At 35.5% G+C, this 14,952-nt stretch overlaps 2 protein-coding genes across 2 annotated transcripts; both read left to right on the forward strand.

Moving 5' to 3' along the window:
• Window positions 1–289: 289 nt before the first annotated feature.
• LOC145567405 (golgin candidate 6-like) lies at window positions 290–11,256 on the forward strand. The gene is made up of 20 exons (XM_081626674.1): window positions 290–422; window positions 885–946; window positions 1,595–1,647; window positions 3,405–3,532; window positions 3,618–3,670; window positions 4,700–4,846; window positions 4,936–5,009; window positions 5,355–5,424; window positions 5,710–5,763; window positions 5,841–5,936; window positions 6,425–6,475; window positions 6,559–6,645; window positions 6,760–6,873; window positions 6,974–7,045; window positions 7,183–7,368; window positions 7,922–8,025; window positions 8,129–8,177; window positions 9,240–9,305; window positions 9,486–10,262; window positions 10,529–11,256. Exons 2-20 carry the CDS (start codon window positions 923–925, stop codon window positions 11,069–11,071), a joined length of 2,748 nt encoding a protein of 915 aa, XP_081482800.1. The 5' UTR covers window positions 290–422; window positions 885–922; the 3' UTR covers window positions 11,072–11,256.
• Window positions 11,257–11,753: 497 nt separating this feature from the next.
• Window positions 11,754–14,307, forward strand: LOC145568606 (mitochondrial phosphate carrier protein 3, mitochondrial-like). Its single transcript, XM_081628037.1, has 6 exons — window positions 11,754–12,125; window positions 12,704–13,065; window positions 13,165–13,208; window positions 13,352–13,566; window positions 13,695–13,819; window positions 13,925–14,307. The coding sequence occupies exons 1-6, from the start codon at window positions 11,796–11,798 to the stop codon at window positions 13,968–13,970; spliced, it is 1,122 nt and encodes a 373-aa protein (XP_081484163.1). The 5' UTR covers window positions 11,754–11,795; the 3' UTR covers window positions 13,971–14,307.
• The last annotated feature ends 645 nt before the right edge of the window (window positions 14,308–14,952 follow it).

Below are 14,952 nucleotides of genomic sequence, written 5' to 3' on the forward strand. Positions count from 1 at the left end.
AAATATTAATTTTTAATATTATTATTATTATTAAATATTAATTTTTAATAATATTATTATTATTAAATATTATTTATTTATTATTATTATTCTTCTTTAAAATTAATTATTTATTATTACTATTAAATATTAATTATTATTATAATAATTCAATATTAAGTATTATTTTTAAGCGGAGCAGAGCAGCTTTAAAGAACGGGGCCTTAAACTAGGATTTATTTTTTGAGGAAAGAGTTAAACTGGGATTTTGTACTCCTTCCATGTTAATTTAAACTTTTTCCTCCTTTGGATCTTATTTCATCACCAACTTACCCTGCCTCGCTGCACACCCTTCCCCCCTCTCTCCTCCATTGAAGCGTACCCTGAATTCTCCATTGAAGCGACTTCTGAACTTTCTCTCCTCAATTGAAGCGGCTTCTGAAGTAAGATTTCAAATTATTTCACGATGTTGTGTTAATCGTTGATTTAATTATCAGTATACTCAATTTAGGGATCTTCTAAGGTGGATTATTGTAGTATTGATTATAATCATTCAAGTTATGAAAGATCATAACGACTGATTTCATTGCTAGAATCTAATTCATATTCTTAAGCGAGATGAATTTAATGTAAATTTTTGAGTTAATTTGACAATTGAATCAAATTTAGTTGATAATGTGTTGCAGACTTTGGTTTATATAACCCTTAATATCAGGAAGAAACTAGAATTAGAACCTTCTTTCGGCCTCAGGTGGCTGCCCCTCTTGCCCTCGCTTAGGGACGGGCTTAATTTGAAATTAAAGAGTTGAAAGACCCCAAATTTAACTTTTTGATAATAGATAATAATTCATTGATTTGGGGTTACAATTTTTAATTTGCATTTTTCTGTGATTACTGATGTTCAGGTTAGCACGAACGCGGTTGAAGTGGCAGGTTAATTAGGATGGATTTTGTATCTGGCTATAAGGTTCATCTTAATCCCTCTTGCATAAGTCATCTATCTTTGTAAACTTTTATTCACATTTCATCTGCGATTTCGGGTGTGATTGTAATTATTGATGGATGTGATATTAGTCATTTTACTTTTCTTGGCACTAGGACAGCATCATTGGCACTACTGCAGCATCATAAATTGTGCATCATACTATTATTGAATTGATCAATTTGAGCTCAAACACAGTGTTGAGTAGGGGCATAATAAACTTAGAGTGTATTTTCGGGTTTTTGTGAACTTTTTTATTACCTATGGGATAAGGCTTTGTATAGCAACTTCCTTACTCAGCCTTATGTAATTAGGTGATTTTTGGGTTTTTGTGAACTTTTTTTTATTACCTATGGGATAAGGCTTTGCATCGCAACTTCCTTACTCAGCCTTATGTAATTAGGTGGGACCCTGTTTGTATGTGTTGGAGATTTGGGGCAATTTTTTGTTATAGTTGAAAAAAGTTGTATACTAGTCCTGTATAAAGTTATGAACTTTCTTGGAGAATGAGTTTCCTTAATTATGCATGTAGTTGATGTAAGCATTGGGAGTTTCTATTTCTGTTTGTCTTTTATATTGAATATCTTTTGACAGCACTAAGAACATTTTAAAATTGTGGCAATTTCTTGACAGGGAGTTGTTGGACGTGTGTTTGGAAACGATAATGCTACTTCAAATGAAGATAGGTGAGTTGTTGTGCATTTTTTCCGTGGCTAACTTACATACATTTTCTATGAAATATACTGGGAATAATAGCTTATTTTAACTAACCTCTCCCTCCATTTGGAAATAATAGTCAGATTAGCTATTTTAGGATGTATGTAAAAAGTTGCATTTTCTAAATTAGTTATGATTTGTCTTTGGTTTTCCCTATATACTCTGTTAAAGTTTAATGAAGAGAATATGAGAATAATTGAATTTCAATGGAGGGTCATTGATTAAAATAGTGTCATATCCTACGTTGTTATATTATTTTGATATTGATTTCGGATGAAGGAAGTTGTTATTATCAGAATGACTCTTCAAGAACCTTAACTGAATGCATTTTGAGGCTCAGCTGACCGACTATGATGGGCAGATGAAACCTTCACTTTCAATTATAGCAATTAGTCTTCAAGGAGCATAAAGAAAAGCTTGTCTCCCATTATGACAGCGAATTAGAAGTTTGATCCTGTGGTACATTATGTTTTATGCTTGAATCCTGATAGGCTTACTTGAAACTATGTGGGTAAATGAAGAATATTGCTGTTGGATTTGAGGTAAAAGGTTTACTATAAGAATATTCCATTGCTAAAGATTTTGGGGTAGATCATATGACTTTTTTATGGACAATTTGGGGAGGTTAATCATTGTGCTGAAAAGAGGGAGATCAAAGTTTTATAGATGGAAGGTTATGGGAAGGTGTATTATTGGACTAAAGATTGCTGGTTCCTTAATGGGAATGATTTGGATGAAGCCTTGTGGGTTGTTGGGAGGGGGAGAGGAATTGTTTGTAATGAAGTGGAAATTTGTGCCAGAAAGTTGCTGGGGAAAGAAGGTAGATTTTTTTGCATTAAGACCTGGAAAGGAAAGATAATACAACTATACAAGGATGTAATAGACTAGGCTAATAGATAGGGGTAGTAGTGTAGGCAAAGCATAATAAGTTGTTAAAATCAGCGTAAAGAGGAAGGAAAAAAATTCTATATAAAGAGGAGACCGGTGAGAGAAAAATTGTGGAGATTATTAATGAGTATTTTTTTTAGTTTGTTTTAGCACTTTTGGAGAGAACAAGCCTCTCAAGATAATTTCTAACTACCATAAACTCCAAAATAATGTAATTCTAACTAACATGCAAAGGTTAATGTGTTGAAGTCAAACAGGGTAGATGAAACAGATGTGTGCCCGTAAGTTGTCCATTAATGAACTTAAATTAGTCCAAATAAGCAATTGCAACTTTGAACTATTAAATAATCCATAACCAATAATTACATAGATCAACTAAATTAAATGTTTTTTGAGTCTTCTTGCATCTGCACTAGAAAAGCTTGTAACTTTATCCCTATTTTTCCTTCTTTCCATCACCCTTAGCTCTGCCAAGTACCACGATTTTGTGACATATCTAGCTAAGCATTCTATCATCAATTGCATTTTCCTGCAAAATAACCGGGGAACTTCTCTGTAAATTGAAAATTGATGTCGGGGGAGAGAAAAGGGGTAATTTGGCAGGGATAATAAAAGTGGCGGTGCAGAGTTGGGCCTTTACAGAGCCTCAAAAGGTATGACAGAAACTGCAGAGCCTAAAGTTTCTCCTGTATCTGCAAGCATGAATAGCGTTAAAAGATTGATGTTGTTTTTTGTAAGTTGGAGCCTGTGATTTCTTTGAAATGTAATATTGCCAAGTTGGTGATCTTTCCACTCCTCATTGTATATGCTAAATCTTTGATTTTTCTTTGGTTGATAGTTATGTTGAACGGTTGCTTGATCGAATAAATAATGGTGCAAAGGCTGAGGATAGAAGGATGGCAATGGTTGAACTTCAATCTGTTGTTGCAGAAAACCATTCTGCACAGCTAGCTTTTGGAGCAATGGGTTGGTATCTTTCTCGTGGTATAACTTTCTTGGACTGCAATACGCTAGATTGATTTCTCTCATATTTTCTCTTTTGGGTTTGCAGGCATGCCAGTATTACTAAGTGTGCTGAAGGATGAGCGAGATGATGTAGAAATGGTTTGAATTCCTCACTTTTATTAGATATTTGTTTTCCTAACAGTTGGTGATGTATATGATACTGCTGCTAGTGTTGTATTTACCTATCATATGCTCATTTTATGAACTCCTGCCATCCCATATTAAGTGCTATATACAAGTTTATAAGGTCGGCAATAACTTTGACAATAAATTACTATGTGGGATCTTTTTAGGTTCAATTCAATGTGTATTAATATATCTATTATTATACTTACAATCCTTTCCTGGAATCCAAAATACACTGTATATGAAGGTCCTTATTGTTCTTCCCTGTGATTGTTCAAACATAAATTTCTATTGTTTTTCCCTCTTTTATCTTTCCACTAGACTTGTCTCTGTACATTATGCTTTCTAGTAAAGCTTCTATACTGAGTTAACTGAGATGACAAGAGAAAGATCTCAAATTTTCCACCCTGGTGGATATTGAACTTACTGCAGTTTAGGGAATTCCAGTGACTCTGAAGTTCAAGCTGTGTACTTCCTCCATCTCATTAATCTTCCTATTCATTGTAGCAATAAAAACTAGGGGTGGAGAAAGAGGGGGGGGGGGGGGGGGGGGTATGTAATCCATTTATTTTTATTAATTAGTATAAGTGGACCATGTGGTGGGGTGAGGGAGTGTTACAGAATAAATTTTCTTTTCCATGAAAGGAATAAAGTAAAATTAGGAAGATAAAAGAGGTGTGCACTTAAATGGAAAATAGAAGGGTCAATGAAGAACAGAGGGAATATCTGAAGTTTGACACATTTTGAACTACTGGTTTCATTTTTCCTTTTGCCTGAATGATATTCATGTTGTGATGGGCACAAATATTTAGGGTTCTATTACTATAGACCATATTATCTTTGTAATTCTTTCCTTAACATCTGACACTGTGCTTAATACATAGAGCCTTTTTTTCCCATACTTTCCAGTGTATAACAGTTTTGGTTGGTTTAGTTGAACAGAGTCCATTAGATACTTTCTTTGTAGCCTTATAGCTGCTAATAGAATGTTGATGCATACAGATTCGAGGTGCTTTAGAAACCCTTGTTAGTTCTTTGACTCCTCTTAATCATGCAAAAATGGCAAAGATTGAAGTGGAGCCATCCAAATTGAATGCTGATTTATTATCAAGAGAAGTAGACAATATATCTCTCCTTCTCAGCTTGTTGGTGAGAACTGTTTATGTTTCTCATTCATTTAGTCATATAATTTTCTGACTTCTTTGCTTGTTTAATGTGTAATTTTTTTCACCTTTCAGGCGGAGGATGATTTCTATGTAAGATACTATACCCTACAAGTATTAACTGCTCTTCTCACAAATTCGCTAAACAGGTGTTTGTCTACCTGTATTTTTTTTTCCTCTTATACTATACTTCCTTTGTTCTTTTTTACTTAACACATTTTTTTATTCATGTTTGCCAACACACAATTTTAAGGGTGAGAATCTCTAATTATCTCAATATGTTGAAATTTATAAAATGTTGATATTAATAAAATTTACATTGAAACGATTCAAACAAGATCCCACATGACTATGTTTTGTAGTAGCTATAAATCACAAAAGCTTGTCAGAGTACAATTTGTGAATAGTGTCAAAAGTCAAAACTTGTCAATTAAAAAAAAGAGGAAGTATTATATTTTGAGCTGTATAGTGACTCATGATACACTTATGTTCAGATTACAAGAGTCCATTTTGACTATTCCTCGTGGCATAACTCGACTGATGGACATGCTGATGGATCGTGAGGTAACGTGTTATTGGAAATGATTCATATTCTTGCAATAGCTCATAAATCTGACATAATTATGTATAACTGGTTTTATTTAGCTATTTTACCGAGATTAAGTTGGGGTGCCACAATTTTTTTTTTTTTTAAATCCCTGGATACGGCTTTCTAATATTATTTAATGCCTGCTATACATACTATGTCCAAAATGCTTCTGTTTCCCTCCTCATTTTACTTTTTGTTTTGCCTTCCCTTCAATATTCTTTTGGGCCTTGCTGAAACATTTTATCTGGTCTTTCTGCTAGGTTATACGCAATGAGGCCTTGCTGCTCCTTACGTACTTGACTCGTGAAGCTGAGGTTGGAATTCCCCATTGAAGCTTCACTTGAGCAGTTAGGATGCATCTTGTTTACTAATAATTGTTTCTTTTATGTAGGAAATACAAAAAATTGTAGTGTTTGAAGGAGCTTTTGAGAAGATATTTACCATTATGAAAGAGGAAGGTGGTTCGGATGGTGGAGTTGTTGTTCAGGTGAGCTGATTCTCAGACTCAGTGTGCAATTGTGCTTATTTCCATACTTTGGGAAGCTCTTCTTCTTTACATTGAACAAAAGAAACTATAGTAAGAGAAAATTTGTATACTAACACTCTAAATAAGAGGAATAGCTGTCTTAAATTTGTGTCGGTCATGCTTTATAACTATTAGCAACATGAAATACAACCCCGCAGAGTTGCACTGAATTGCATCAGTTATGCTATCCTTTCCTTTTCAGATTCTTGTTTGTCATCTTATTGTAGACTTAGATCCCTAACCAAAAACTGGATTATTATGAACTCGGACTTGGTATGTTCAGTCCTCGCAGTAACACATCCTTGTAACCTGATGCTGCAGAACAACTTTTGAGTTTTTTGAACTACGAGCCCTGATGCCTTTTCTTCTCTTTGTCTGATACTGCTTATTTTTACTGCCTGAAAGTTCTGAAGTTACTTAGAGCTTATGCTTACGTCATTTTTGTGCAGGATTGTCTTCAACTCTTGAATAATATATTGCGTAACAATACCTCTAATCAGGTAAGTTCCTATTGAATTTGTTGATTTGGTTGTATGGTTTCATATCCTACTGCTAACTATGTCCTTTCACATACGTGGATTAGACTCTATTGAGGGAGACAGTGGGATTTGATCCTATAATATCACTTTTGAGGCTTCGAGGAGTCTCTTATAGCTTTACACAGCAAAAGGTTGGAAAGTTATGTAACCTGATACATTTATTTACTTTTAATTAACTATGTTCTTAACTTTGAATGGCTCACTGGTATTTTTTATTCTCCTGTTAAAAACCATCATACCAGTAGACAATAAATCTGCTCAGCACATTGGAGACTGTTAATCTGCTGATAGCCAGTGGTCCACAAACTGAAGCAGGGAAAGATACGAATAGTATGACCAACAAAACAGTCTTGGTTCAGGTTTGTCCAACCCTTATTTTTATTGCACTTTCGTTTCAGCTTGTCTTGAGAGAGAATTTTTATTAATCTTTTTATTACACCTTCTACTCATTTATTGCAGAGAAAAATATTGGATTATCTCCTTATGCTAGGAGTTGAAAGCCAATGGGCTCCTGTTACTGTTCGTTGTGCGGTATGATATATTCTTCCTTATGGTTCTCTGTTGGTTGTTATTCTTCCTAACGGATCCTAATATTGTTGCCGCTGTTATCTTCTACTGGTGATGTGTGTAACCATAATCTTCACAGTAGTGTTGCTAAATTGTTTCAGGCACTACACTGTATTGGTGATATAATTGCTCGACATCCTAAGAACATTGATGAGCTTGCCGGTAAAGTTCTTGGAGAAGAACCACAAGTAGAACCTGCTTTAAATTCCATTCTTCGAATCATTTTACGAACTTCTAGCATGCAAGAGTTTGTTGATGCAGATTATGTTTTCAAGAACTTTTGTGAGGTAGGTAAACTGAGGTATAATAGTTTCTTTTTTTTTAAAGAGTGGGGAAAAAAAAGTAGGGAGAAATGGAGAATATGATAAACAGGTAGTGCTAAAAGGCTGCTACCTAGGTCAAAAGCTTTCTGGAATATGGATAGTGGATATAGTCTTTTAGGACTACTTTGGGAAGACTTAATCGGTATGTCACTGATAGCCCGTTTGGCAAGAGGTAAACTGGTAATAAATGGTGGAAATGGGACTGAATTTTCACATTTATATGTAAGGAAAATAAGTGTCCATTCCCATGGTAATGCTAGTTCACTCCAAATTATCAATTTTTCTTCACAAATATTCATTACCGACCATTCTATTTGTGGTGTGATATTAGGTGGTAATAGACATTCTTAAAGAAAAACACAAGTTTGGTGATGAGATTGCATTACTGTAGACACTATGATGTTATTTTGCTTGCCATAATTATATTTAAATTCATTTTCATTACCTTTATTTATAAACTGCTACCAAACGGGCCTTGATGGTTGGAAATGATTTTTTGTTACCTTTCCTCAAACAGAATAATCCTGATGGTCAGCGACTATTAGCATCCACGTTGACACCCCAGCCACAGTCGATGGCTCATGCTTCACTAGAAGATGATGTAAATATGTCATTTGGAAGGTTCTTTTCTGACATTCCAGCGAGATATTTATATTTCTCATCTGATATCTTTGCAATATTGTTGGATTAAGGTAGTTATTCAGAAAAGGTCTCTGTTTTGCAGTATGCTGCTCCATGGTCTGTCAATGAGTGAAAGTGATGGTGATCTTGAGGTAATATTCGATAAATATCGGTAGTTTATAAAAGAACCTGTAACAACTAACACAATATGAGTTTATGCTTTCAGTCAATCCATTGATGGCCTTTGTACCAATTTGCAAGCCTATGTTTGTGACTGACTTCATGAATTCTATCTTGACTTTAACTGTTAGTCTTGCTGTACAGGAGCAGGGCTATGAATGCCAACAACGACAAAGGCCCTGTGCAATTTTTAAAAATCAGGCCTTTAATTCATAAATTCAAAGATAGTTTTTATTAACAAAACAAAAAACTGTACTAAGGGCTTGTTTGGCATTGTTTTTTATTTTTAGTTTTCTATTTTTTTTAAAACAAAAAAAAACCAAAAACAGAAAACAAAAAAAAGGTGTTTTCTTTCACTTTTTTGTTGTCAGTTATCAAAATTATCATAAATTTAATAAGTTTGACCATCTTTTGATTTATTATATGACATATATCATACGATTTTGAATTATAAAAAAACCAAAAAACAGAATACCACATCGATGCCAAACGAACCCTAAGTTATCAGTTTTATGATAAAATTAAAAATTAAGAACAGGATACAAAATTCATCTCCAAAACCCAACAATTTTACATATGATGCGCATGCTTTCTCTTTGTATGTATCAAAAGTAGTACTAGTATAAAAAAAATACCAAATTTGAAGCCCCTTTTTCCTTGGGCCCTATGTGGTCACTCACCTTGCATATGCTCAAACCACACCTTGCTAAAATGGTCAGCAGTGTTGACACTCAGACATCATAAATGGCATATGGTGGTTGTGTAGGTCTCCAAGTATTAGCTGATGTCTCAATCTTTCACTATAATACCTCCATAAGAATAAATATAAAGTTAAGCCTCCCTTTCCTATGAAATAATAGAGAAGAAATCGAAAATAGAGAAAACAGTATATTTGTTAAACATTTTTCCTGTTCTCTTCATACATACCATATATACCTGTATTATTTTACTTCCTTCAATCTCCATCTTTCTACTATAGTTACTTGGTTTATAAAATGGTCAGCAATTTATTTATTTAATTTTTGTTGGTGCAGATATGTGCACGGGCTGCTAGTGTTTTGTCTCATATGCTGAAGGACAACACCCAGTGCAAAGAGAAGGTGTATTTTCTTGTTTATTTTTTTCTCTGTACTAATCATATTATGTTCTAAACTTCTGTTCTCACTGGAAAACTCATTATCTCTTACCTCGTTGCCCGTTCTAGTTCACCTTCTCTAGCTTATATTTGGCCTGTGTTATGCTTACATGTCATTGTGTATTTAATTTGACAAAAATTTCAGGCTTTAAAAGTTGAACTGGGGGCAACAATGCAGTCTATGGGGACCCCTGAGCCATTAATGCACCGCATGGTAAAGTACTTGGCTGTTTCTTCTTCCATGGATAGTAAAGATGGAAAGTCAAATGGAAAAGCAGATCTTTACATTCAGGAAATGATTCTAAAACTTCTGATAGTGTGGCTTGTTGATTGCCCTAGTGCTGTGAATTGTTTTCTTGATGCACGCCCCCATCTCACCTATCTTCTTGAGTTGCTCTCAAATCAATCTGCAACAGTATGCACTCAGGGGCTAGCTGCTGTCCTTTTGGGAGAGTGTGTTCTGTACAATAAGTGTATTGAAAATGGTAAAGATTCTTACGGCATAGTTGATGCAATCAGTCAAAAAGCTGGGCTTACCTCATTCTTTCTGAAGTTCGATGAGATGCAAAAGAACTTCCTGTTTTCCTCCAGAAAGCTTTCTGAACAGCACAAACCTTTGACTAGATCCAATGGTGCTAGTATGGAGGATGTTGACAACGAACAAGATGATGCTAGTGTGACGGATAAAAGAACTGACAATGAGGTGCATCCAATTCTGGCTTCACTCTTTGATGCTGGCTTTGTTGCAATGGTTAGTAGCTTGGAGGTTAACATAAGAGAGAGATTTGTCGACGTTTATAGTAATCCAAAAGCAAAGGTGGCAGTTGTTCCTGCTGAATTGGATCAAAGAAGTGGGGAGAATGATGGGGATTATATTAAGCGTCTTAAAACCTTCGTGGAGAAACAGTGCTATGAAATCCAGGTAAACAGTTTAACCTGAAGCCATTATCTATCTCCTTTCCTTCCAGTTTAAAATTTTCTTTTATTTATTTAAATATTTGTGTATGGAGTGGCAGTGGGGATTTTTAATAATCTGGAAGCTATCATCTTGTATTTTCTGTAGTATAAGAAACTAAGAATTGCCAATTTGACATATAATGATATAAATGCATCACTTTTATATTACTTTATATTTGGGAACCAATGGAAATGGCTTTGATAAATTGTGAACTATTATGTGTCGTGAAGGATCTCCTTGGCCGTAATGCAAGCTTAGCTGAAGGCATGGCTATGTCAGGCGCAGGGTCTGAGCAAAAGACTAGTGGGCCGTCAGAGAGAGTCCAGGTGGAGACATACCGCAGAGAACTTCGAGAAGCAACTCAGCGACTTGAGATGTTCAAGAATGAGAATGCTAAACTTGGAAATGATGTTTCCATGTATCAGAATTTGGCTAGTAAGATGGAGTCTGAATTGAAGAGCTTATCCGATGCTTATTGCAGTCTGGAACAGGCCAACTCCCAACTAGAGAAAGAGGTCAAGACTTTAAGAAGTGGGGGCGATTCACCTTACCCAGATATTGAGGCAATTAAAGAGGAAGCGAGGGAAGAAGCACAGAAGGATAGCGAGGCAGAGTTAAATGATTTACTTGTTTGCTTAGGACAAGAGCAAAGCAAAGTCGAGAGACTTACTGCTAGGCTGTTGGAGCTTGGAGAGGATGTTGACCAGCTGCTTGAAGGAGTAGGAGACGATACTGGCTTACCAGACGATGGCGACGAAGACGATGAGGAGTGATTTATGCACTATGTAAAATCTCTTTTTCTTATCTACTCTTGCAGAATTACGTATTTAATTATTTGCATTTGTGTTAAATTATTACCATGTCATGTACATTATCTCTAGCCAGTTGTACAGTTGATTTGTTGGTGGTACACAGGAATTGGATTATAATCCTTCGTGAGAGCCAAAATTCGAAGTTACTCTTGGAAGTACTTCGTAATAATCACTGCCTAAGATCAATGTAAAACACCTCACAAAGTTGGGCGTATCATGTACATCGATTGATTGAAGACTAATTACATGCATGTTTCTTTTGGAGGGAATTCGCACGCAAAATCTATAAAATGCCATGTTACCCTATATGTTTCTCCGGTTAAACAAATATCTTATACAATCGTTGTATATCAAGCTGAACGACAACTTTCGCAGAATGTAAGAAGTCATGTATACTATGTATAAAAGCAACATTCTAGAGAAAGCCAAAGTTGACCTTCCAAATTTTTGGAGAAAAGTAGGAGTCTTTAAAGACGACATCCATGAAACAAGATTGTGACTCCATGCTTACGTTTTCCAATTTTCTTGGTCAACAAACACAACTGAACTTATTAACACGTTTCAAAATATATTCAAAAATAAAAATTGCCCCTTTGAATGTTCATACAATTCCGTTTTATATATATTATTACAGCTGCTTTCCTACATTATTTTCTAACCTTGTACACTTAGTGCAAAAACAAAGATGGTGATGTCTGAGACCTCTCATCAATCCTCGATGATCCCCTCCTTCCTATACTCCTCTTCGTCGTCCTCCTCCTCGTCTTTGAGTTCTCTTCAATTTGATCATGCCACTTACGATTCCTCCAAGGCTAACAACTTTCTTTTCCCTTCATCATCAACATCAACAAATGGAGTAGTGTCCAAGAATAGCATCATGGTTGCTGCTCCTAGCGAAAAGATAAAGATGTATTCGCCGGCATTCTATGCAGCTTGTACTGCTGGTGGAATGCTTAGTTGCGGACTTACTCATACTGCTGTTACTCCTCTTGATCTTGTCAAGTGTAATATGCAGGTAAATTTTCATCTTAATCATCTTTTTTGTTGTTCTGATTCGAGTTTTATGGTGTCCTACTGATATTATGCCTCTGTTCATTTACATATACATATCATAGAATCTAAGATGAAAAATACTTTGTTATGTTGTAAATTTAGAAGTTGGGTTTTTGTTTAGTCTTTTTCTTAGAATATTTTGCAAGAAGTTTGACTGTTTGAGGTCAGCTTCAGCAAAATACCTCTTAAATTGTTGACCAAATCACACCTCATGTAATAAATAGTCTATGCACTTGAGTCTCATGTTTTTTTTTTTTTTTTTTTCTAGGAAATTTTGTCATTAACTACTTCATAATAGAGCTCTTTGTAAATTATTACCCGTAATTTTATTTTATTTTTGTTAATTACTACCCAAAACCACTAAAATTGGTACAATTGCTACCTTCAACCAGATTCCGGTGACTTAATGGCTTAATCATGTCATAACCATCTAATAAGCCATTCCGTGTAAGGGTGGAGGGAGTACGTACATTTAATTTTTGTTTGTGCATACACTAAGTCATTAATGGAGGAGACTTAAAAAGTTACCTGATTGTTCAGATTGATCCAGCAAAGTATAAAAATATAAGCTCTGGATTTGGAATTTTGATGAGAGAGCAAGGGATTAAGGGGTTGTTCAAGGGTTGGGCACCAACTTTTTTTGGTTACAGTGCTCAAGGAGCTTTCAAAATGGGGGGCTATGAGTTCTTCAAGAAGTATTATTCAGATATCGCGGGTCCTGAGTATGCAGCCAAATACAAAACTCTGATATACTTGGCTGGCTCTGCATCCGCAGAGGTGATTGCTGATGTTGCACTTTGCCCTTTCGAGGCTGTAAAAGTTCGTGTGCAGACTCAACCTGGCTTTGCTCGAGGCCTGTCTGATGGTCTTCCTAAGTTTATCAAATCTGAAGGTGTTATGGGGTATAATAACAATTGGCCTTTCCTTATTTTTTTGTCAAAAAACATGCAATATTATCAAGCTACAACATCTTACCTATAAGATTGAACTTTTTCTTACAGATTGTACAAAGGACAAGTTCCTCTTTGGGGCCGTCAAATTCCATGTAAGTAAACTTATTTTCCTTTAATTGGTTTTCGTTATCTCTTTTCTTCAGCTCTCATGCACTACATATATACGAAGTATGACTTATTTAGGTGTAGTATGGCGGTAATGGGAAGGTAAAATTTGACATGGTTTTGATTGCAGATACAATGATGAAGTTTGCATCATTTGAGACCATTGTGGAACTCATGTACAAGCATGCCATTCCGACACCTAAAGACGAGTGTAGCAAGACAATGCAGCTTGGTGTTAGCTTTGCTGGTGGATATATTGCTGGAATATTTTGTGCTGTTGTATCACATCCTGCAGACAACTTAGTTTCCTTCCTAAACAATGCCAAAGGTGCATCTGTTGCTGATGTAAGTTAACAAATTTCATACTTGTTACATCATTCTGTATTTTTTCTATTCTATAAAATCATTTTTATTACCAAATTCTGAATAGAATAAAGTTTTATGCCTCCATTAACACATTTTAAATTCTGCAGGCTGTGAAGAAGTTAGGACTAGTAGGTTTATTTACGCGTGGCCTTCCCCTTCGTATAGTCATGATTGGAACCCTTACTGGTGCTCAATGGGGTATCTATGATGCTTTTAAAGTGTTTGTTGGCTTGTAAGTTACATACTCTAGCCGTGTTATTATCATATCGGCTCCTAGTTTGTCTCCTTGAAATACGTTTGTAACTTCTCTTAACCCCTCATTTTGTGTGCTTTGTAGGCCAACTACTGGTGGAGGTTCCCCTGCTTCCGAAGCTAAAGAGTGAACTGAGTGGTCGTCAACACTGAACAATTGTGGAAACTAAAATTCTTCTCATAATTGTACACTGATGCCTATTTTGACAGATTGCATACCACATTCTTACACGAATTTGTTTATCTTTGTGAACGGGTTATTAAACCCGTTTATTGATATAAAAAACAAATAAATTGTAGTACCTATAGTGATGATTAATTTTGTACCCTGTATAATTTTTGGTTCTATGATGGATTTTGTACGTGTACAAAATTACCATATAGTAGTTATACAAGATAATTTTTGTTTTTATGATAAATTGGAGTAGCTATAGTTATGTGAAGTTGGAGACGTAGATTTTGAATGTACTCAATTTGCCAATTACATATTTAAATTGGTTTCCATTTTCAATCTTGGCAAGTATACAAAGTACATACTAGAAATTCGCTCTGATGAAAGAACATGAACTAGCAATAATACTGAATTGCAGTTAGTTTTGTTTTGGGTGAAACAATGGGACTTTCGGCAAGGTCCTTCTGAGGTGGCTGAAGACTGGGCTCGATCCAAGTGAAGTAGGTTCGAGGGTTTCCTGCACAGCAAGCACACGTAAACTAGCCTCGGGGGTTGTGCCGAGGAAGGCCCCTCCAATGCCAAAGTCAGTACAGTGTGTAGAGAGAAATAGCTATGCAAGAGTATTAATTGCTTGAGGTTATATGTGAATGAATAATAAATGGTACAATTGATGGCTTTTATACCTTTGCATAAATGGGAGAATGGGCCTATGCCAAATGGGCTTGGACCTTGACTTGACATGAATTGGAGAGTTGAACCTTGGACCTTGGGCTTAGAATTGGATCATTTATGAGCTAGGCCCAATTAGATAAATTGGACCCAAACAACTTGCCCCCCAGACCCGATTTGGAAGAATGACAGGTCGGGTTTTAATTAACCAGAAAATGGAGGGAAGTAAATGATTTAATTAATCCAAAAAATTCGAATATAAGCTGCAATTA

This window comes from Chenopodium album, chromosome 11 (genome assembly GCF_948465745.1).
Source record: "Chenopodium album chromosome 11, dcCheAlbu1.1, whole genome shotgun sequence".
Classification (NCBI taxonomy): domain Eukaryota; kingdom Viridiplantae; phylum Streptophyta; class Magnoliopsida; order Caryophyllales; family Amaranthaceae; genus Chenopodium; species Chenopodium album.